This window comes from Amblyomma mixtum, chromosome 9 (assembly GCF_055824585.1).
Source record: "Amblyomma mixtum isolate Tamu chromosome 9, ASM5582458v1, whole genome shotgun sequence".
In the NCBI taxonomy this organism is placed as follows: Eukaryota; Metazoa; Arthropoda; class Arachnida; order Ixodida; family Ixodidae; genus Amblyomma; species Amblyomma mixtum.
The window spans coordinates 14,452,621-14,477,636 of record NC_143020.1 but is presented as its reverse complement, the minus strand read 5'-3'; the positions used below and the strand labels follow the sequence as shown (position 1 = coordinate 14,477,636).

General features: G+C 49.7%; 1 protein-coding gene across 1 annotated transcript in view; it reads right to left on the bottom strand.

The window, feature by feature from the left end:
* Positions 1-23,893, bottom strand: part of LOC149328368 (sodium-coupled monocarboxylate transporter 1-like) — a 57,661-nt gene extending 33,768 nt beyond the window's left edge. Inside the window, exons 1-2 of the mRNA XM_089560032.1 lie at positions 23,771-23,893; positions 1,105-1,368 (exon numbers count right to left, since the gene is read on the bottom strand). Of these exons, the coding sequence (XP_089416158.1) occupies positions 1,105-1,368; positions 23,771-23,893 (387 nt within the window). The remainder of the gene's footprint in view (positions 1-1,104; positions 1,369-23,770) is intronic.
* Between the last annotated feature and the right edge of the window lie 1,123 nt (positions 23,894-25,016).

The window sequence follows — 25,016 nt, the reverse complement described above, 5'->3', positions numbered from 1 at the left end:
GCGATAAGGCATCCGCCCTCGTGGACTTCGTTATTCTCACACGCCACAGGGCATGCCCTATGACTTTTTTCCGAGCCGGCCATGCTCCCCTGGCCTAGCCACATAAACGAGGACTGAAAAAATGTTGGGCAATTCCCTTCTTTTGATGTCGGCCTGTTAATGCGCCGCGTACGGACACCCGATACCTCTTGTCAGAAGTTGCGACTCGACGACGCCCTGAACCGAAAGAAAACTTGAAAGCTAGGGTGCGGAATTAATCCTTTGGAGCCGCCAAATCCGCTTTGTATCGCAGGTATTGTTTCTAAAAGGCGACAGCTGCTCAAACGGAATCTAGAGCGAGAGCTGGGGCAGTCTACAACGAGTAAGGTGAGCAGCCGGAAACACTTTCCTGGTGCCTACAACGACAAACAGTAAGGTTGCGGAGGTCATATTATAACAGAAGAAACAACTGTAACGACTCCTGTTTTGCAGGAATTGTCAGGGAAACGTTCTGGGACCATCTTTTTATTCCGCTCCTCTCTACCGCTTCCTTGCCTCACTTTCCAAGGCATGAGCTGAAGGGGATTTTTAACGCCACATCCTCTTTGCGGTTGCTTCAGCTTCACACACACTACCGGACCTTGACGCCGAAGCCTATTTGACAACGGTTCCGCGTTAAGAGCCAAGCGTTGCTTTCACGGGCTCGCCTCTACTTCTTCGGTGTTGAGCTCGCAGTACCGCATGTAAAGGATCAGGGTCTTTAACACTTGCGGCCGACGAGTGCTGAGTAAGGTGCGCCAAAACCGGTCAGTGGAGAACAATAGCTTGAAAAGGCTCATGCCCGCCGGAGCCTGGTGCCGACCAATAAGCAGCTTCTCCTCTCCCTCACCTTAAAAATTGCTCGCTCTCTCCAACTCTAGCCTACCCTCGTGCGCACCTCGTCTCCGCGGTAGCCGACGCTCACAACGAAACATGGTCCCTTTCGAGACGAGGAACCAACACCTATTGCTGCAGCAAACCTTAGTTCATGAACAAATAACATCCACGGGGGTATAGGCGCGTCAATTCTTGAAACCGCAGTGCATACGTCCTTAATTCTGCCGTTTTCTTAGACGTGCCACTCACCTGGAAAATGGACGCCACGCGATGTCCATAGAGCACAGGCACAAGCGCGAACGCCGCCACGAACGCCGCCAGAGGTATTCCGACCAGGACCCAGTCCACGTGGAAGCCGTAGGCATAATAGTGGCCCACGAAGCTCACCACACTCGCGGCAGTCGCCACCGACGCCAAGACGGACACAGCGAGTGCACTGGCTGGCAGTGTTCGCCCGCCCAAGAAGGCCTCGAGCACGGCCGACCCTCCTCCGCTGTCACCGGGCGTCACCTGCTGTCGGTTCCACATTTAGGAATACTTTCACAACCTCGCACACAATCACATCAGCATATCACTGTCATATGTCGTCACTATCACAGGTGCACGCTTCGTGGGAACTTAAGGCCACGGCTGGATGGCACTAGATTGCATTAGGTGGCACAAGATAGCACTACATGGCTAGCTACATTGGGCTACTACAAAGCCATTCAACATTACTGGCTATCTCCTTGTTTACAGCCTCTCAACAGACACTCAGAACACGAGAGAGCCCGCCTAGGCTGTTACAAAATGTGAGGCATATCCTCAGTTCTTACAGCTTCAAAAAAGGTCCATTCATTTCAAGGATACACAGCCCTCCCTCCAAGCGAGGAACACTATCAACGAGCCGTGCGACCTGACAGCAGGCATCAGCAACACCCCTACACCACCTCAACTGCAGAGTAAAGTAAAGGCGCCAAACACCACACACACACACACACAAAAGACAAGAGAACGGGACAGAGCGGTCTGTCCCGTTTTCTTGTCTTGTGTGTGTGTGTGGTTTTTGGCGCCTTTACTTTGCAATGAATTACCAACTAGCCCAGTAAGAAGCTCAACTGCAGAGCTTGCTGACCGACAGAAGGAAGAGGAGGAAAGACGGGGAAGTTAACCAGTAGCTGGAACCAGTTTGTTACCCTGCACTGGGGGAAAGGGATAACGGGATATAAAGGATAGGGAGGAAAGGGAGAGATGAGAAAAAGTATAAGGTGAAAAGGCTTAGGCAAATTCACAGCCTATCGGCTGGCCCGACACTCGCAAGAACCGCAGGAGGGCCCGGCAGGCCCTCACCGCCGATTGTCTCCGGGGCCAGTGCCCCAGACTTTGGAACTCCGTCAGCGGGCATGAAGCGATGGGTTCCAACGCAAGGCGGTGAGAATGTCTTGCAGAACTGTACGCTGGAGATTCACAAAGAATATGCGAAGTGGTCTCATCATGGCCACAGATGTCACAGGCAGTGTTATTAGCCATGCAGATCAGAGTAGAGAAGTTGTTTGTGAATGCGACAGTAAGCCGCAAGCGACGCAGCGATATTGCCTCACGTAGTGGTAGGGTGGATGGAAGCCGTAACTTCAGGACAGGATCCAAGGAGAATAAGCGCTGGTTCTAAGACTGGCCGGAAGTGCACAAGGCAAGCGTGATCTCTCGCGCCACTGCTCGAAGCCTACCCGCTGCGTCGCCTCTCGAAATGGGGATGGACACAAAATCGCCCTCGTGGTGAGCAGTGCGACGAAAATTCCTAGATATCAGTAGCCATCATCTGAGATACTATAAACAACGTATACGCATAGGACAGGCAACGAGCCAGATGAGAATGTGTACTGACGAAGATGACTATTGAAAACATCTCCACTGGGTAAGAAACACCCAATTGATAGGAAAAATCCCCCGAACTCCCTAAGGCGATGTAAACTAAGGCGATGTACCTAAGGAACAAACTAAAGTTAACAGTGAGCGTGCTCCTGCTCTTAAAATGAAATACTAAAGCGCATTTCCGAATGTAAGCAATATTCTTCAGAAACACCACCCTATTTCAACTAGCAACGGTCGTCTCAAGAACATATTTCCCAGTGTACCAAGGGTAACATACAGACGCAACATAAGCCTAGGAGACATGCTAGTACACGCTAAGCTCGATAACAAACGCCCGCCGGCAGTGCTCTAATGTTCTCGTCCTGATGCAACACATGAAGAATTTACAAAGCGGCACTACTGTTAGAAGCACGCCAAGCGACATCATCTTCGATATAAAGACTAGGATTAATGGCACGTCGTTTAATGTTTTATACGTGCTTTACTGCTCCTCTTGTCAGATTAACATATCGGAGAAACCGGGCACTCAATGAGCGCGTGACTAAATAGCCAGGGAGCTGACGCAGCAAAGAACTTACAAAAGGCAGTGTCAGAAGATTTTAACAAACGTGGTCACAAATTTGATTACTTTGTTTGGTTTATGCGGGTTTAACGTTCCAAAGCGACACAGGCTATGAGGGACGCCGTAGAGAAAGGCTCCAGAAATTTCGACGACCTGGGGTTCTTTAACGTGCACTGATATTGCACCGTACACGGCCCTCTAGAATTTCGCCTCCATCAAAATTCGACCCCCGCGGTCTGGATCTAACCCACGTCTTTTAGGCCAGCAGCCGAGCGCCACAACCACTGAGCCACCGCGGCGCCTTACAACTTTGATTAACCTAAGCTATTATTTCTTTAATCAGGTTTCAGATTTGTAAGGCATAGAATATGGAAAACGGCATTCCTGATCTACAAATTTAAAACGTTACAACAAGCAGGGATCAACATATCCAGAGGAAACTTAAAATCCCTCACGTAATGCATTCCCACACTAGCGTAATTCTTTAAAAAGGTCTTGCACATGGTCAGCGAAGAAAAAAATTTTTACACCGACTTTCATAGTACTTCATATCCCCGCTTTGTCAATTATTACACTCTTCCCGTCGCTTGCACTCATCATTTCCACCCTTTTCCCCTCCTTTCTTTTCATTTTTTTTTCTCTTTATACAATTTTTCGGTCTACTTTTACCTTTTGCCCTTCACCTCCGGCTATCACTTCTGAGGAACCCTGTGCTTCCATACTCCTTTCCCTTCTCCCTCCTTTTTTCAATTTCTTCGCACTCGCCCCCATTTTCTCTTTTTCTTTTATTTCATTTTTAATGCGAAATCATTTCTAGGCTATGTCGGCGGGGTCGTGTCACCAAAACGTGTCCCTAAAATGTGTCCGCAGCAGTTGTGACGTTCTCGGAACTGGTAGCATCAAACTATTGATTCTAATCGAAAGAGGATTATGAGAGATTGCTGCGCAAAAAAAAATGTCAATAGTATGAATAGTCAATTAGGAGCCAAAAATGTCGAAAAAAACGTCGAAATAGCGCGGACATCAATACAATGAGTGGACGGGAAAGCAGCCGTTAACGGCAAAATAGTGCAAGAATAGGCTATGGAGCGAAAATAAAGTTTTAAATGAATTGAAATGTATTTGATGAGTGACAATTATACGAACAAAAAGTCTCATTAACATCGACTAATTAGTTAAAAATTATCAGCAAAACCATTGGACGGTTGAATAGGCCGGACGGGGGTATAGTATAAGGACGGGAAAGCAACCATGGCACCAATTTTGAAAAACCAAATTGGTTTATTGAGAAAAAAGAAGGTATAATCACAGTAACTAAATCAATCTTTACTTCAAGCATAAGATAATTACGCTAACTGAGTAGTTAAATTAACAACCAAAAAGAAAATTACAAAGACAGGAAAAGAGAGGCGACGAGTGCCGAGGAGGCGCGACTACTTTCTCATTCTGCAAATGCGGGTCGCCGCAGTGATGTCTAATTTTTTTTTACTCACCGGCATTTCGTTCTGGCATGCTGTTGCTTGTCCCAGTTCTTCAGGCCAGCCCAGCCAGTCATATCGCACTGCCTGTCGCAGCTGGACTCACAGCCCTTCAAGCCCACATTCACTATCTCGCTACGCTCCACACCCACGAATTGCTTTCTGCTCAGCTCGCCTATTTCTTTTTACGGTTTTGCACTGCAGGTAAAGCGGTTAAACATCTTTAGCAGCCACCATGCCCGGACAAGGTTCAGGCTCCCCATCCTAACACCCTTTCCACTTCACGCGTTCCTCATCGGAGTGAAGGAACTTTTTAATCCACGCCAATGATGAATGCTTTGGCCAGACGAAGATACGTCGTCATTCATGGTAAACAAGAGCAAAAAAGACGAAGACGAATAGAAGAGAACCACAACACGACACAAGCGCTCACTCGCAAGTGAACATTTATTGGGAAAAAGACAGCAATATGTACACAAAAACTCGAAAATCCAAAGAAGCCAGAGACCAAGGTTCAATGACGCCGCACCAGCAATCTTAATCAGGAACAGATTATACGCGCATCAACAAGAGAACTAGAGCAATGCAACGAATGTCGGCACCGAAGAAGAAATACGCGAGGAAAAATCAAGTGCCGTCAAGGAAAGCTATTTCATTGCTTGTTAGGGTGACTGAAGGGGCGCTAATGCACGCGTCATTGGTTTTGCGAGGTAATACGCTTCCTTTAGCGGGCGTCTGAGATAAATATGGTATGTAAAAAGAGGAGTAGTGTTCTCAAATCTTGGCGCACAACGCTTACTCTTTCCTAGCTGGTCACATGCCCGGCAGTGGCCAGACAGGTGAGAGAGGTCTTGGTTAAAATAATTTGCATGCTACATAAGGCGTATGTTTAAGAAGCGACCGTTATGACCGATGTAAACATGGCTGCAGGTCATCGGAATTTTGTAGACTACATTTTTACAGCTTTCCAAAACTCCAACGACCTGCGGCCATGCTTACATCAGCCATACCGGGCGCAGCTTTAACATACGTCTTACGCAGCACAATATTTTAACCAAGACGGCTCTAACCTGTCTGACCACAGCCGGGAATGTGAAGCGTAAGCGATGTGCGCCAAGACTTGATGACACCACTGTTCTTTTTATACACCATAATCAACTAACACGCGAGCCAAAGGAAGCGTATTATAATGCAAATTCAATGGACACGTGCATTAGCAACCCTTCAGTCACCCTAACAAGCCATTAAATAGCTCTCCTTGATGACAATTGATTTTGTCTAGCGTATTTCTTCTTTCGTGCCGATATTCGTTGCATTGCTTTGTTTCTCTTGTTGATGCGCGTATAATCTGTCCTTGATTGAGATTCCTGGTGCGGCGTCATTGAACCTTAGTCTTTGGCTTCTTTGTATTTCCGCCTTTTTTCTGTACATATTGCTGGTTTTGTTTTCAATAAACGTTCAGTTGCGAGTGAGCGCTTGTGTAGCGTTGTCCTCTTCCCTTCGTCTTTGACTTTTGGGCTCGATAACTATGAATGCGAACTAACTAGCCCAATTTCTTACGTTAACGATAACAATTCCTCTTGTCGAAACGTTGGAAAGCAATCCGAAGCTTCCAATGTTTCCTTTGTTGCACAAACATTTGGGGCCACTCTTGTCAACCATAGCAAGCGGGAGCATGAAATGCTTCCCCGGAGCAACTACCGTAAAATTCCGGGTAACCACATCCGCGCTAGAGCCACCCACCACCCCCTCAACTACATTGCTAGCCCCTCCCACCCTCACGTTCCGCTTCTTATCACCCACAGCGCCAAGTCCACGCTGACCTGCCACATACAGTCCAAGAATCCAATCTAATCCTGCTTTGCAGCCCGACCATCCCGGTCACCACTCGCCATTTGTCGTTTTATTTTGGCGTTGCCAGGTCGGCTATGCATCCCTACAGGGTGGGGAAAAAAACGAACGCATCCAGTGGCATCGAGAAAAAGGGAAAAATACGCACCAGACATATTGACACGTCTAGCGCTGCCGGAAACGGATACAGGTATGGAACAAGAAATTTGACATAAAAACTACAGGAAAGCCAAACTTGCACAAAAGCTAAGTAAATATGCAGTGCATATTGCAACCGCGCAAAACGACGAGGGACGATGAGAGGAAAGCACAGGACAAGACGAGTTTTGTCCTGTGCTTTCCTGTCTTCGTCCCTCGTCGCTTTGCGCGGTTGCAGCATGCACTCCATTGTCAACCACCAACTAGCCCGCCTTCACCTGTTACATGAGTTAAGTAAAGGCGCGCCGGTGTTTAATGAATACGTGGACGATGCACCGATTTAGTTTTTTGAGCACGAAAGAAGTGCAGTACGCGCAGTTAGCAACCAGCTTTTTCTGAAGAGGCTATAACAAATCTTTGGCCTAATACAGTTCATGTACCCAGAGATAAACAAAATTACATCCATGTGCACTGCAATTTTTTTTTCTGGTGGGAATTTGCTGTCGCCGTCTTGAATTTCAGTGCTTTTCCCTGATAGTGACCCCCTTCACTTTGACCTAATTTCTACTTGCGTTGTGGGGAGAGGAAATGGGGGGGGGGAAAGAGGGTGCCGCGTGCTCGGAAATTTACGGTGGCAGATTTTAGGGCACACCTAAGGGCCGCCATTCGCACCCTTTCCATCGGTGTTTGTGAACTTATACGCGGGCATAGAACGGAGTTCATCTGTTTTTTTTTGTTTTTTCTGAGGCGTTAGTATCATCCTTGACTACCACCTTACGTTCGCGTGCTGTCCTGTATAGTACCGCTTCCAATAATTTGAGTGGCACTGCCCTATCCTGTAAAACATGCGTTCTGTTTAAAATTTTTGGACGCTGCGTGGTTTGCAACTCAGCATGCACAGTCATCTAATGTACAACCACTGCCCCCGAAAGTGTGGATGCTATACTGGTCGTGTCAAACTCAAAAAGTCATCAGTGGCGATATTACTAATATATTCGCCGTCTGGTTTTGCGAGTGCCACTCGCGTCGCCACCTGTTTTACCGCAATTACTACTACCCACTTTAAGGGCACAGTTAGACCCTACACTCCTCATGCATTCAGACACTCCGGAACGTTCTTTTTTTGTAGCTGGGAGGACTTGCTGTTTTGCTGACCTTTATTCCATATTTTACTCTCTTACTCTTTTCCTCGGGAGAGAAAAAAGTCGTCCTTTTTTGGGGTGAAGCCTCCATCTGCCACAGTTGGCAGGTGGCAAAATGGAGGGCGAGAAGTCCTCCTCTCACCTTTTAGAGGAGTCGGAAATATAGATGGGAGGGGGTAGACGGAAAGAGGGTGACAGGCGGCGGTTTGTGTGTTGCAAAGTGTGAAGAGGGAAATCTCCCTTTCTTTTCCATGCTCTAGCCCTAGGTGGGTCACGAGCGAAAAAGCCATTATGTGTCAAGGTGATGCCTTGTGAAGCCATGAACATCTGCTGCAGCCTAGTGGAAAGGAGGCAAACCGGCTTCGCAGGGTGTGAAGCCAAGTACGGCGCAGCAACCGCTTCCTGCCAGCTGCTGCTTATATTGGCTGAAAAACCGTCATCAGTAACCTATGCAAAGGGTACATGCGTATTGTCCTAGCGTGTCTACGTTGCAATCAGTTTAACGGAGTAAATAGGGCGTTATTTTTAGTAAAAAAACTGATAAACGTATTTTTCTGTATATTTTGTAATCCCCATTTTAGAAAGGTGTATTTGTGTTATGCATAAAATTTAAAGTGCGAAGCGTTATAGGGATACACCCACGAGTAGTGATCGACCCCATTAAATATTTGTGCCTTGTTCCTTTATCAGTTAATCATGCTCACGAACATAAGCCAGTCAGTCAATGACTTCTATTAGGACATGATTGGTTTCGGTTACTGAAACGAAGATCCTTAAGACTGTCTACGAAGCGAGCTAGTTCAGCCACATAATTATTTGTATAATAAGGTTCTAATATTGAAGCGTTTTCAATAACCTGATTTGGCGCAAACAGATCGGGTCTAGGAAAGCGCTCCCTTGAAATGCTAGCGAGACGAGCGCTTCATCCCCTCCCCCCGCTCCCCAGGTTACAGAGCCACTGCGTGCATTTGAAGTACTTTTAAGACCCCTTTCTTAAAGAACTAGTCTCCATAGCTGATTGGCGTTTGCTTATTCTTACTGTGTCTCTGCTGCTATTGACGGAACTAGAATTATTAGTTTTGTAATGACGAAGAAGTGCCCGCGCGGCAGCGGGACTGCTCTCGGCGAGCGCGTACCTCCTGTTGGTGCTGTTGGAACCGCTGACTGTCGGTGAACGCCGTTCCGCGCTTATTGCTTTGTGCCGTGCTGTATTTTGTGTTCTGTGCCCGAAAAACCCATTACAAGTGCTAGATGTGTACTCTGATCCCGTCCTGGAGCTGAGAAACGGCACCGTTACCACCCAAATGCCGATAGACACAGCACCGCCGCCACCGCCACCGCCATCGGTACCGCCAGCACCTGTTATCTGCGCTGGCATGCACGGCAGCGGGACCCAGCTATTTTCAGCGGCACAGGCAACAGTGATGTCGAAGATTGGCTGGCTTCCTACGAGTGGGTAATCACTCAAAACCACTGGGACGATACCATGAAGCTTAACAACGTTATCTTCTACCTTGCTGACGTCGCCAACCTCTGGTTCCGCAACCATGAAACAGACATAACCACCTGGTCGGCTTTCAAAACAAGCTTTTCCGAGGTATTTGGCCGTACTGGTGTGCACAAGCTCCGCGCTGAACTGCGCTTGCGTGAGCGGGCGCAGCAGCCGGGTGAGACCTTCACCAGCTACGTGGAAGACGTCGTAGACCTGTGCAAGCGCGTCAATTCTGAGATGTCTGAGGCCGATAAGATGCGGCACATTATGAAAGGCATCGACGAGGACGCCTTTCAAATGCTTCTTGCCAGGCAGCCGGACACCGTTGGCTCCGTCATCAGCTTGCGCCACAGCTACGCGGAGCTCCGCAAGCAACGCGTCCTCGCTCGTCGCCCTATGCGACAGGCCGAGGTACTATCCGCGGATGCCGTGGTCGCTGGAGAGCCCCAGTTCATGCAGGAGGTGAAACGGTTTATCCGTGAAGTGTCACGTCAACTCGAGCTCGTGCGTGCGCCCCCATCTCTGTCACCAGCACTTCCGCCGGCCTTTCAACAGACCATCCAGGCACAGGTCGCAGACGCCCTGCAGATCGCGGATGCCGTGCCACCCGTCCCTCAGCAGGCAGTGGCTGCCCCGCTTACCTACGCCGCCGTCCTGTCCCGCCCGGATCCTCATCCCTCGGGCAATTTCACCGACGCCACAGCAGCTCCGCTGTGACGGAGCTGCTGTGCTGCTTTTCATAAATTGTGGCGGAGCTGCTTTTTCGTAAATTTTTGTCCGAAATTATTTTGTGTTGTCTTTGGAAAACATTTACAGTCTAGATGTGCGCATTACTAAGTCAACAGGTGTGCATCTCTGCACACATCAAGCTGGAAAACGGTTAGCCTTAGACATCTTCATGTGTTTTTCTAATAATAGAAAAACTTGAGAAAGAAAGGTTCTTGGGGTATGAGAATAAATACAGAGCGATATTTACTTCGTTTTTTTTTTTACAGAAACAAAGCGCACTGAAATGGATTTTTTGTAACCACTGCTTATGTCGTGAGCAGCAGCATAAAGGTCACGCTTAGCTGCTTCTTTCTTTAAATCCGTGGCTTCCTTAGTTCTTACTCAGTAAACCACTTCTAACAGTGGTCCATTTCGTGCAACCATGTCCCGATTTATCTCCCCATGAATATCACCAATGTCATGGCATATCATAAGGACTGCCATAGAACATTAACTCAGCCCATGCTTACACTACCGAACGCGAGCGCTGGGCCGAAGATCGTAATTCTGAATTGTGCCTTCGAGCGAAATAACTAATTTGTGCGTGTTCCCAGACGACATCGCTACATCAGTCGGTCGTATATTTCGTTTACTGGAGACACTTTTTCGAATGTTCTGGTTCTGGTGGATGCTGGAAGATAGATTTTCCGGGTGCTATCTCTGCCCGAGAGCAAACAGGCCCAGGTTCCATCCGTCAGAAAGTAAATGCAGAGGAGGGTGAACAGAACACAAGAGCAGGCATCAAGAGAGAGAACGACATGTCATTCTCCTGGTTAAATACTGCACCCCCTACACCAGTTCTCTCTAACCAAAGTGAGGGAATATTTTTTTTCCGAAAAAAGGCCTTTTCACCACGCCCTTCTGCGAGCAACGGTCGCGATATTTCGAGCGCACGCCGTGACCGGCGTCGCTGTCGCTAGCAGACATTTGCGAATTGGTGGTCCTAACAGGCTCACAAATGTTTTATTGGTCTTCAACAGAAACAAAAATAAATAAATTCAATGGAAGCAACTCCGACCAAAAGGTTGTTGTTTAATATGAAGACGAAGACGATTCGGCTTCCATACGGAAGCCTTGATCACTGGGCGGAAAGCCCAAAGCTCATCGCTTACGTACGCTGCAGTAATCGCAACAAGCATCTTGCGTGCGTAGGCGGGAGATTGCCGGCGTTGTGATTAAGTGTTTTTTCTGTTGTTTGGATTATTAGGGATTCCAGATATCGATGTGACAGCCAATTCTTTTCTCTTGCGATGACTGAAGCTTATTCCCAGGTAATTCTGTGCGTCGTGGCTTCCACGTGTTCCGCAAGTGCATTAGATGCAATCCTCTTGTTCCTGACGTCGTTCTTGTGGTCCTTCTATCGTCTTTCGAAATTCCCCCTCTCGCCGATATAGCAGTAGTCGCAATCTGCGAAGGGAAACTTGTAGATGACGCCCGGAAACTTCTCTTTCTTTATCTTGTCTTTTACGGACACCAACTCGTGTCTCAGCTTGCACGCCGGAACGTGAGCGACGTGCACGCCGTAAGTGCGTCTATCTTTCAAAGTTTATAGAAAGGAAACCCACACAGGCCGGCACCTTCATTTTAATTCTGTGCACCCGGTTTGCCACAAACGTGCCGTCGTGGCTTCCGTCGTCCGACGTGCCAAAAACATCTGCCCAAGGCCACAAGATCGGGCGGCTGACCTACGCCAAGTGCGCCGAGAACTGAGTGAATGCGGCTACCCCAAGCACTTCGTAGATTCCGTTCTTCAACGGTCATCACGCCCGTCAGAACCAGTTGGTCCCCCGTGCCGAGCCCGAGCCGCTATCCCATATGCACCGGGCGTGAGCGAGTCTTTGGCTCGCGTTCTACTTTCTATGCATATACGGCGTGCCCATTGCTCACGTTCCTGCGTGCAAGCTGAGGCACGAGCTGGTGTCCGTCAAAGACAAGATAAAGAAAGAGAAGTTTCCGGGCGTCATCTACAAGATTCCATACGCAGATTGCGACTACTGCTATATCGGCGAGAGCGGTAATTTCGAAAGACGATTGAGGGAGCACAAGAACCACGTCAGGAACAAGAGGATTGCATCTAATGCCCTTGCGGAACACGGGGAAGCCGCGACCCACAGAATAACCTGGGAAGAAGCTTCAGTCATCGCAAGAGAAAAAAAATGGCTGTCACGTCGATATCTGGAATCCCTAATAATCCAAACAACAGAAAAAACCCTTAACCACAACACGGGCAATTTCCTACCTACATACACAAGATGCTTGGGGCGATTACTGGAGCGTACTTAAGCGATGTGCTTTGGGCTATCCGCCAACTGATCAAGGCTTCGGTATTGAAACCGAATTGTCTTCGTCTTAATATTAAACAGCAACCTTTTGGTCGGCGTTCCTTCCATTGGATTCATGAATCTTCTACCCGACCAGACGAGTTTTCGACGAACGTTAGATTTCATTTAAACAAAAGTAAAACTTCCAGAATAATTACAAAGAAGTGAAGAATTGGGTGCCACCCACGGTGCACTCAAAATTTACGCTTCTTTACCTCCTAGGCCAGATTTGTACCTTTCTCTGCACCTCTCTTAGTAAAATAATTCACACAGTGGTTCACGTCATGGAACAAAATCAGCATGCCGGACCCGAGGGCTATCCTAAATGCCTGGAGATATTTCAGGCCCGCCGCGACAACGATGGGGCCTCAAGTGCACATGAATGCACCCAGCAAAGTACACTTGAAGGGCACGTAATAAAGGACATGCCTAATCTATCAAACCACACGGGGTACAAAGACTGAAGATCAGGGCGCATCAGCATCCATAAAGCATACTGTCACAGATGGGTCCTTAATCACACAGGCTAGGCACAGGTCGCAAACAAAGAAGCAGAGTCCCAGCTCCGAGAGCACGCGAGTTCCTCACTTCTTCGTCCTTTCGGCGCCGCACGGGGACACCTGGCGGCATTATTCCCCCTCCGCCAAAAAACAAAGCAAGAACGTGGGCGCACATTGAGTGAACGGGAGGAAGTAAGCAAGTGAACAAACCGTCACATGCCGCTCAACGGCTGCAGGTACAAATAAAAAGAACACACGGAAGAGGCTACGTCCCTTACTGTGTACAGTAAGGCTTCATGCGCAGTACGTGCACGACCTCAGGCTGAGGTCGACGGCGCGAACTCGGTAGAGTGCCATCGGGGAGGACTTCATACGTCACATCCGTGATACGGCGCAACACTGTGTACGGTCCAGAGTAGCGGCTCAGGAGCTTCTCCGACAGTTCTGGGCGACGTACTGGGGTCCATACCCACACTTTGTCGTCGGGGTGGTACTCTATATGTCGATGTCGTTGGTTGTAGCGTTGTGCATCCGTGGCCTGCTGCCGGCGGATGTGCATACGGGCCAGTTGCCGGGCTTCCTCTACGTGCCGGGTAAACTCCTCGGCGTCCGACGTGAGCTCCTGGTCGTCAGGGGCGCACGGAAGCATGGCGTCGAGCATTGTCTGTACGTCACGCCCGTAGACGAGGCGAAGCGGCGTAAAGCGAGTCGTTTCCTGGAGCGCGGTGCTATAGGCAAACGTCACGTATGGGAGGATCTCGTCCCAGGTCTTGTGCTGTACATCGACGTACATGGCGAGCATGTCCGCTAAGGTTTTGTTGAGGCGCTCCGTGAGCCCGTTTGACTGCGGGTGGTATGCAGTAGTCTTGCGGTGGGTCGTGTGACTCAGCTGGAACACCTCGTGCATGAGCTGTGCAGTAAACGCAGTGCCTCTGTCGGTGATTACGGAAGACGGGGCGCCGTGTCGTAAAACGATGTGGTGTATGAAGAAATGCGCGATTTCCGAGGATGTACTGCGCGGCAACGCCTTGGTTTCCGCATAGCGCGTCAAATAATCAGTCGCAACTATAATCCACTTATTGCCAGATGCTGATACAGGAAATGGGCCCAGAAGATCAATGCCGACTTGGTCAAAAGGTGTGCGGGGTGGTTCAATTGGATGGAGCAAACCTGCAGGCTTTAGCGGTGGCGACTTACGACGCTGGCACTCACGGCAACCTCTGACGTAGCGATGGATGGTCGCTGCAAGTTTAGGCCAATAATAGGCCTGACGCACTCGGGCGAGCGTGCGTGCAAATCCCAAGTGGCCAGATGTGGGCTCATCATGACACGCTGAAAGGATGTCGTCGCGGAGGTCTGATGGCACGACTAGGAGGTAGGTCCGGTCACCGTTACGTGAGTTTTTCTTGTAGAGTACGCCATTGCGAATACAAAAAGAGGACAGGTAGCGGGAAAAGGGTCGAGGTACGTTGGAAGCATGGCCCTCTAAGTGATCCATGACAGACCGCAGGTCAGCGTCAGCACGCTGGCTTGCCACCAAGTCCGAACTGCTGACCACACCTAGGAAACGATGGTCGTCCTCTGTGCTGTCATCCGCTTGCTCGACGGGTGCGCGCGAGAGCGTGTCGGCATCTTCGTGTTTACGTCCGGACTTATAGACAATTGTATAATCAAATTCCTGAAGGCGAAGGCTCCAGCGTGCCAGGCGGCCTGATGGGTCCCGGAGATTGGTCAGCCAGCACAAGGAATGGTGGTCTGTGACGACTTTGGAAGGGCGACCGTAGATATAAGGCCGAAATTTCATCGTGCCCAGATGACGGCGAGGCACTCCTTTTCTGAGGTGGAATAGTTGATTTCGGTGCGCGAGAGTGTGCGACTCGCATACGCGATCACACGTTCCACGCCTTCTTGATGCTGAACGAGGACGGCAAAAGCCCAATATTGCTAGCGTCGGTGTATATCTCGGTAGCAGCCTCCTCATCAAAGTGAGCAAGCACAGGGGTAGTGTGCAGCCATCTTCGCAGCTCTGTGAAAGCAGCCTCTTGCGCGGCAGTCCAGACAAACGGTGTATCTTCACGCGTTAAGCGGGTCAAGGGTTCAGCGATGTTGGAGAAGTCTGCGATAAAACGACGGTAGTAGGCGCACAAACCCAAGAAGCGCTTGTGCGCTTTCTTTGTAGTAGGACGGGGAAACTCGGCTACGGCGGCAGTTTTCTCGGGGTCGGGTTTTACACCGTCGGCGCTCACAACATGGCCAAGAAACTTGAGCTCTTTGTAGCCAAAGTGGCACTTCTCGGGTTTAAGTGTCAAGTCGGCCAACCGCAGGGCATCCAGCACGGTCCGCAGTCGTTCAAGGTGTTGGTCGAAGGTTTCTGAAAACACCACCACGTCATCTAAATAAACTAAACAGGTTTGCCATTTGAGGCCAGCCAGGACAGTGTCCATCATGCGCTGAAACGTCGCAGGCGCTGAACAACGGCCGAAGGGCAACACCTTAAATTCATATAGGCCGTCGGGTGTGATGAAGGCAGTTTTTTCGCGGTCACGTTCATCAACCTCAATCTGCCAATATCCGCTCTTTAGGTCGATCGATGAAAAATACTTGGCGCGGCGAAGTCTGTCGAGTGAGTCGTCGATGCGAGGCAGCGGGTAGACGTCCTTTTTCGTTATGGCGTTCAGCTTACGGTAATCAACGCAAAAGCGCAAAGTCCCATCCTTCTTCTTTACCAGAACAACAGGCGACGACCACGGGCTCTTAGAAGGCTGAATTATGCCGTCTGTAAGCATCTCCTTCACCTGCGTTTGGATGGCGTCGCGTTCCTTCGGGGAAATGCGGTACGGCTGCTGTCGTATGGGGCGAGCATCATCGGAAGTGATGATTCGATGCTTTGTGACCGCCGTTTGCCGCACTTTCGAGGAGGATGCGAAGCAGGTTTGGTATTGAAGCAGTAGGGCGCGTAGGTCGCGCTGTTGAGTCGCTGATAGCCCGGAGCTAATATCGATGCGATGCAGGGACGTGTCCGGTTGTACCATGCCCTCGGACGCAAAACACTCAGTAACATCTGCCAATTGGTCGGCCCACGCGATGGCAGTAGCTCGGAAAAGGCGACGAGGTTCGTTGGTAAAATTAGTAATCAGGAGCTCCGACCGACCGTTATGGAGGTGGACAAGGCTTCGGGCCGAGCAAATGCCGTGTGTCAGTAGCAATGAAAGGTTGCCCTCGGCGACTGCAGGTCCATCACGTAGCCTATCATCGCATTCAACTCTTGCAAAAACACTGGAGCGCGGTGGGATCAAAACACTCTCAGTGGAAATACGAAGGGCGGAGCTGCGTTGACGAACATCGGAGGTCGTCGGCTTTCGCTCTAGAAAACGTAACGGTTCTGTTCCGCAGGTCAATAACGGCACCATTCTCACGGAGAAAATCTACGCCCAAAATCAGGTCACGAGAACAGTCGCGGAGCACCAGGCAGCTCACTACGAACGTCGAATCGATGATCTGGACCCTAGCCGTGCACTGTCCAAGCGGAGTAATGATATGGCCCCCCGCCGTACGGATCTGCATGCCAGAGCAGGGAGTCGTGACTTTCTTCAGAAGCGCTGCCAATTTGCCACTAATAATTGAAAACTCTGCTCCTGTGTCCACCAACGCGCTAATGCTGTGACCGTCGAGAAGCACGGGTATGTCGAGTGAGAATCGCTCCTTTAGATCACCTGCTGTCGTCGACGGCGACAAAGCTCTATCATCGGATGTCGGCGGTCGTCAGGGCGTCCTTACAGCATCGGTATCCAGCGACCACGCCCCCGGAGGTCGCTGTCTTCAGTTTTCCCGGCGAGGACTGGGCGAGCGGTCCGCTGTCGCTCGCGAAAAGTTCTGCGGATTCGGTGAAAATGATGACCGGCGAGGGGACGGTGATCGGGACTGACGGCGCGCCATGGACCACATAGGTTGCTGCGTCACGTACTCTTCAATCGCAGGGGGCCGTTGACCAAATCGGGGTCCTGGCGAATCGGGGTAAAAACCCTGCAGGCCAAGTTCACGATATGGGCACCGCCAGAACAGGTGACCGGGCTCTCCACAATGGAAACACAAACGTCGTCGGTCTGGGCCACACCAGACGTCCGCTCTGCGCAGGGATCGTCGGTCACTCGGGATGTGTGCACTGGCTGCACGGAGGGTAGCGGGACGTCGTGATGGGCTTGAACAAACGCCGTTGCATTTGGGGCAGGGCGTCGTAAAGCGTCGGCATACGTCGGGCGGCAGTAGTCCGTCTGGATAGTTAATTAAAAGACTAGCGCATAAAACTAGGACAAAGACAGAGAAGGAGACAGGACGAGCGCTAAACATCAACTAAAGGTTTACTACACCAAACATGTACTTAAAACACTTCAGTGGCACATGCGCACACTGCGTTACAAAAAACTAATCAAGAAGTGGCAAACTGTTTCGCAGATACATGGTTTCTTTCCTGGTCAGGGCAAGTGACGTCGTGCTTACACACTTGTCACCTTCCCTCATAATGTGATAAGCCTCACAAATCTCGCGACCTAACCTTGTGCCTCCCCTACCAAGCACACACGTGGTATCAAACGCCGGCACGCACCCGCACCGCTTACAATGCGTAGCCAAATGGCTGCCCCCCGCCAATGAATCCACCAGCGTGCGATGCTCTCGTAACCGTTCATTTATGCAGCGTCCAGACTGTCCCACGTAGCATCTACCGCATGAGAGGGGTATGCGGTATACAATGCCAGCAGTGCACGGAACGAACTTGCACACGTGTTTTATGGTGCATACCGGTTTCCTCTTCTCATTGACGGCTTTGCACATGCGCACCAGCTTTTCGGGGGCGGTGAACATGACGTCCACACCGCACTTCCCTCCAACTTTCCTCAGCTGGTGCGAAAGCTGGTGCACGTACGGTATAGCCGTACGCCTGAGCCTTTTGGCACTTTCTCCGGCGGCCACGCCAGGGCGGCCACCTGCTCTGACTTCCTTCAAGAGGCATTCCGCCACAGCCATCACTGTGTCGTTAGGGAAACCGGCCTTCTTCAACCGGTGCACTTGCGCTTGCAAGCTGTCCTCAATCTTATGCTGGCAGGACTTCTCGAGAGCACCCCGCAGGCAATTTTTTGCAATCCCCCGTTTTACCAATTTAGAATGGGCCGAATTATACGCTAAAATTTCTTTTTTTGTGCGAGGCTGGTACGACCAACAGATGTGCCCAGTGCCAAAGAACAAACTTAGCTCGAGGAACTGGAGGCACCCGTCCACTGGAACTTCATGCGTGAACCTCAGCTTGCCAGAACAATCACCGAAAGTCTCTAAAACACTTTTTACAACCTGTGGTTTGTCGCTCTCGTTGTTAACATGCATAAACACAATAAAGTCATCCACGTACCTAAAACACTTAACAACACGCTTTTCGTCTTCAATGCACGCTGCAACGCGCTTGTCAAACTGTCCTAAAAAGATTTCACTAAGAATCGGGGCTATGCAAGACCCTATGCAAATGCCATCTTTTTGCACAAACAATCGGTCATCAAAACAAATGTAAGTGGATGAGAGGTAACACTTAACTAAGGCTATAAAGTCATTTACCGAAACCCCGCTACTATTCTGAAACTTCACAGCCCCCCAGCTTTCAATCCGCTCTCTTACTGCATCTAACAACTCTTTCTGTGGTATGGAATAGAATAGCTCCTCAACATCAACTGAAAACGCGAAATTAGCTCCTGAAGCACCACCTTGCGCTGCCAAAAATTCTATCACATCTTTTGAGTTGCGCACTCGAAAAGGGTCTTCTACGTCTAGTTGGCTAAGGTGCTCTAGTAGGTATTTTGACACCAGGCCTTGCCAGGCTTCTTTCTCTGATACAATAGCTCTGAGAGGCATGCCCTCTTTGTGTGTCTTCGCAGAAAAGAAAACGTTCAGCCCCTGCTCATTCGCTGCTTTAACTGACTTATGAAGTCCTGTCAAATTGATCTGTTCGCAAACCTTTAATGCCTCAGCCTTTACTTTCCTGCCAGATCTTTTTAGGAGAACAAAGTTCTTGTCAATAGCCTGCATAGCCTTTTCATGATACATTGTTTTCGGCAACACGACGAATCCCCCCTCTTTATCTGCAGTCAATAAAGAAAGATTATTCCTTTTGAGGTAATGAACTGTATTGCTCACTGCTAGCGTTTCCACACGTGGACATGGTTTTTTACTTAACAAGCAGTCGACACCTTCGGAAATACATCTAGCTTTCTCTTCCACGTCTGCACATTGCCCTACTTTCCTAACCATGGTAAGGAGACCGAGCGGGGTCTCATTAACTTCATTACAAAATTTAGGCCCGCAGCTCAAAACCCTTCGAACTTTATCAGGGAGACCACATTCTGCTAAACACAACACTTCCTTCTTAGGAACATTTTGAGAGTCCTCTTCCGCTTTTTTCCAAGCACACAGAGATGGCAGCCCACAAGACCACAGGAACTCGGTAACATTAGCTGCCTCCCTAGCCCAAGTCCTGATCATTGCATCACAGGTTACCTTGCAGCTTGTCCTGGTCGCGGCATGCACACGCAAGCACAGCTGGAAATACCGGATGTGTCTCCAAAGTTCGGCACGGAAGATCTTGGTGATTCTTCTAGTATGTCGCACGGACGCTTGGCAGGGATGGAACAAGGCTTGCACCTCAGGCGGTACCAGTCCATTCTTGAGGGCGAAGGAAAGCACTCTTGCCCGATAAGTAGTTATTGCTATTAGGTTCACATAGGTAACTGAAGGATCACTACACATAAAAGAAGGAAGAACAGGGCCCGATGTACGAGAAATCAATGCAATCAAGGCATAGGGTCTTGCATAGCCCCGATTCTTAGTGAAATCTTTTTAGGACAGTTTGACAAGCGCGTTGCAGCGTGCATTGAAGACGAAAAGCGTGTTGTTAAGTGTTTTAGGTACGTGGATGACTTTATTGTGTTTATGCATGTTAACAACGAGAGCGACAAACCACAGGTTGTAAAAAGTGTTTTAGAGACTTTCGGTGATTGTTCTGGCAAGCTGAGGTTCACGCATGAAGTTCCAGTGGACGGGTGCCTCCAGTTCCTCGAGCTAAGTTTGTTCTTTGGCACTGGGCACATCTGTTGGTCGTACCAGCCTCGCACAAAAAAAGAAATTTTAGCGTATAATTCGGCCCATTCTAAATTGGTAAAACGGGGGATTGCAAAAAATTGCCTGCGGGGTGCTCTCGAGAAGTCCTGCCAGCATAAGATTGAGGACAGCTTGCAAGCGCAAGTGCACCGGTTGAAGAAGGCCGGTTTCCCTAACGACACAGTGATGGCTGTGGCGGAATGCCTCTTGAAGGAAGTCAGAGCAGGTGGCCGCCCTGGCGTGGCCGCCGGAGAAAGTGCCAAAAGGCTCAGGCGTACGGCTATACCGTACGTGCACCAGCTTTCGCACCGGCTGAGGAAAGTTGGAGGGAAGTGCGGTGTGGACGTCATGTTCACCGCCCCCGAAAAGCTGGTGCGCATGTGCAAAGCCGTCAATGAGAAGAGGAAACCGGTATGCACCATAAAACACGTGTGCAAGTTCGTTCCGTGCACTGCTGGCATTGTATACCGCATACCCCTCTCATGCGGTAGATGCTACGTGGGACAGTCTGGACGCTGCATAAATGAACGGTTACGAGAGCATCGCACGCTGGTGGATTCATTGGCGGGGGGCAGCCATTTGGCTACGCATTGTAAGCGGTGCGGGTGCGTGCCGGCGTTTGATGCCACGTGTGTGCTTGGTAGGGGAGGCACAAGGTTAGGTCGCGAGATTTGTGAGGCTTATCACATTATGAGGGAAGGTGACAAGTGTGTAAGCACGACGTCACTTGCCCTGACCAGGAAAGAAACCATGTATCTGCGAAACAGTTTGCCACTTCTTGATTAGTTTTTTGTAACGCAGTGTGCGCATGTGCCACTGAAGTGTTTTAAGTACATGTTTGGTGTAGTAAACCTTTAGTTGATGTTTAGCGCTCGTCCTGTCTCCTTCTCTGTCTTTGTCCTAGTTTTATGCGCTAGTCTTTTAATTAACTATGTCAAACCAACTAGCCCAGCTTTCCGCCTTGACCGTCTGGATAGTCTGTGTAAATGCCGCTGGATTCGGAGCAGGGCGTCGCAGAGCTTCAGCGTACGTCGGGCGGTAGTAATCTGGCTGTACTGGCTGTGGTTCGCCGCGTAGTAACTGTGGCCTGACAGCCTGCTGCACCTCGTCGCGGATAACGCCCATAAAGGAGCTGGCCGTGGTCTGCGACGTACCACAGATCTTCTGCAGCTCCTCACGGACGACAGTGCGGATCATGTCACGGAGGAAGTCGGTATTGGTGTTGAACGCCGGGAGAGGCTCCGTAACAGATGCAGCAAGGACTGGCCGGTCGTACGCGGTGGAACGCTGCCGGAGAACCTGCTCCATCGTGACAGCCTCTGCTAGAAACTCGGCAACAGTGCTTGGGGGGCTGCGCACGAGGCCGGCGAAAAGCTGTTCTTTCACACCACGCATTAGGTGGCGCAGCTTTTTGGCTTCCGACATGGCTGGGTCAGCCCGCCGGAAGAGACGCGTCATGTCTTCGACGTACATGGTAACTGTTTCATTGGGCATCTGCATGCGGGACTGCAGGGCGCGTTCAGTTCGCTCCCGACGATCAGCGCTGACATACGCGGCGAGCAATTGACGTCGGAACTCATGCCATGACAAAAGAGCGTCCTCACGGTTTTCGTACCACGTCCGAGCACCGTCCTCCAAGCTGAAGAAAACGTTCCTGAATTTGGCGGCGTCATCCCACTGGTTAAATGTGGCGACACGTTCAAACTGGAGGAGCCAATCTTCCACCTCCTCCAGCTGAGTCCCGTGAAATGATTTTGGTAGCCGTGGGTTTTGGAGGGTGTAGTACGCGGCGCCTTGCATGACTGGTTGAGGGGCAGGCGCCGAGGTAGTGTCAAATGGCCTGAGCTCAGGAGGCAGCCGGCCAGGTACCGAGGTAGTCTCCAACAGCCCATGCTCAGGGGGCAGTCCTAGATTGCCGCGACTGACCCGATGCACTGGCGTGTCGATAGGGAGAGGTCTGGGGTCCTCGGTGTTAGGAGGGGTGTGCGACATATTCCAGGGCGATGTACCCCGCACCTCCACCACAAATGTCACAGATGGGTCCTTAATCACACAGGCTAGGCACAGGCCGCAAACAGAGAAGCAGAGTCCCAGCTCCGAGAGCACGCGAGTTCCTCACTTCTTCGTCCTTTCGGCGCCGCACGGGGACACCTGGCGGCAATACCAAGCACCTTTCTATTCTTACCTAACTGCTCTTGGGGAACCATCTCAGCTTAGGAAACTTCAAAGCTTTGCTTTTGACATCGGGCCTTTGAGCAGGTAGGCATGTGTCTTCAAGTCGCACAGAAATCGGGCCTGCTAACTGGCGACTTGATTTCAAAAAGCACTCTGTTTGGGGTCTGATAAAATGCTAGAAACATATGAGTCACTGAAAAATATTTAAGAGGGTTTCTAAAAACGACATCGGTATGAAGCATTTATGGATATTTTTACAGATTAGCACATTCAGTTTTCCATTAGGACCGAACCGTTCTAAAAGTGCGACGACCTGCACTCTCGCAAATAGAGCTATCAATCAAACGCCATTCAGTCTGTCGACCCATGTTGTTATGATGTTATGATGATAGAGCTTCATGTTGTTATGTGACAGAGCAGTCCAACGTATCAGTCGAGCGTACGACGAGGTTTACGCAACAAAATATAGGGATCCATTGCAGCCTGCTTATCAAATTTTTTTTTCTTCGAATATGTCTACGTTTCGGTCGGAAGTACTCGGAGCTGAAAGCATTCGCAGCTAGATCAGTTTGATGTGGTCCCCAAGCAAAAATTCCCGAATATTAACTTAAAGTAGGTGCGTCAGAACCAGCCTTATAGCGATTTCTGCTACGGCACTGCTTAATTGGAAGCACTTGCACATATATGACGGCCTCTACTTGGGTATGAATAGTGTGATAAAAAAATGCCTCAGATAGTCCAATGTGCTTTGTTACACCAGAAGGTTGCACAGAAATAGTATTGGTAACTCAATTCCAACGTCCAGCTAAGGGTCAACTCAGCTAGACTGCTTTTTTCTGACAGTCTTCTATATTACGAATACCCGCCCACAAGCTTTCCTTCCAGAAATCTAATAGGTTTGCTGATGAAAGAGAAAAGTGCTTTATTGAAGGCCACTAATAAAGCGCCCAGTAGAATACCTCCGAGTAAAATCCCGTCCCCATGTGCTGGACATAGGTTGCTGCGAGAAAATAAAAAGGTGTTTTCTAACACAGAGGCGAAGTTTTCTTACCTCATCATGAAATTAAGAGAAGCATTTTTCATTAATAAATTTTCAGTTTTCTGGTGTCATCAGCATTTTTGACACTCGTTATTTAGCAATTCCAAAATTATGCCTGCAGACCCAGTAGACAGGCTGTACGCGAGCCTTTGTTTTCAACAGAAATGTAAGTAAGAATTACTTGTAAACAGCACCCGAGTTCCGTACCTGTTCCTCTTTGCCATAGTAGCATTGTTTGATCAACAATGATACACCTGCATTGAGCATAACGCAAGATATGCGATGCACTGCAAATACTGGGCCTTTGCGGTTTCATTCAAAGTGTACGGACTCGACCGATGACAACTAAAAAATGATACAAACACACGCTCGCGCTTTGTGTGAAACAATGACGCGCAACCGGTGACATGTTCTCGTGCATTTACAGCTGCCCACCTAATACACTGTTAAATAAAGCATACCTGACGCCCCCTCCGAGCGAAGGAAAAGTAGAGGCCGACCAGGTATCCCACAGCCGTGAGCACACAGAAGACGACCACGTCGACGACATCGAGGCTGGCCCCTGAAGACACGCTCCCTGACATTGTTCCTCTAGCGGCTCTCTCTTCAGTCTAGGCTTAACGGGAACTTTCTTCGCTTCTGTGCTAATGTTTTTCCTAGACTAGAACCCCTCCAATTTTTATCCCAATCAGCTAAATATGGTACCACGACCCAATTGGCTACATTCTGTGCATCGCTATTACGCGCTCTACACATGCCTCGCCAGATGCGTGGCAATTACAGAACTCCGAGTACCAAAGTCGTCCATTAAACGTGTACTGCGTACTCAGCCATATGTCGCTGTAGGTGTTATTCAAGCTACGCTCTATGCAGTACACTGGAGGCACTGGAAGCCCTCAAAGACTGGATTTCACAATTCGTTTCCGGTGACGCCAGTTGTTCGAAAAACCATTCAGGTAAACGGTTCTTGCCTATGGAACATAATGGCCTTAATTGGCTGTGCATCATAAAATGCAACACTATGCAGCAAATGGTCCTTCCTGCCCAGTGTTTGTCCGTTGGGCACAACGGACAAATCGTGCGGCCGGTGCAACACAAGCGCGATACCTGATTTTCTGACTAAAACAAAACACAAACAAACCAGCTGTCGCAGATTCGTTCCAACACATTCCAACTGTCAGTTAAAGCCGCTTTGCGGACAAGTAACCGGAGCAGAAAAATGTCACCCATGCTCAATTTTTCAATTTTATTCTTTTGTTTGCTTCATTTTTCGTCTTTTGCACAACATTTTCTACTGAACGCGTTACGTTCATTGTATTCTATTTTTAAAGGAAAATTCCCATGGGTCCGTCGCCAATCAGCGCTGAAATGCATCAGGGCAGTTTTCATGTTATGCTCAGCAAAATAACTACAGGCTGTAGTGCCGGAGCCCACATTTCGCTGGCGGGCCCGTCTAAACCAGCGCTGCGCGCCCGCCGGCGCTCAAAGCAGGCCCAGACTTTCTAGGACAAGTCGCGACAAGCAGCGTGACTCATCCCGCCGCCGCGGCGCCGACACGGACCCTTCCTCCTCTCCTCCTCTCCGTCGGTGCGAACTCCTCCGACGCTGGCCGGCTCTCGACCATTGGTCTAATTTGAACGGTGGCCAGTGATTGGAGGATTTGAACGGCTGGCTGCCGTAACCGTTACCAGCGGCTATAAAAACGGA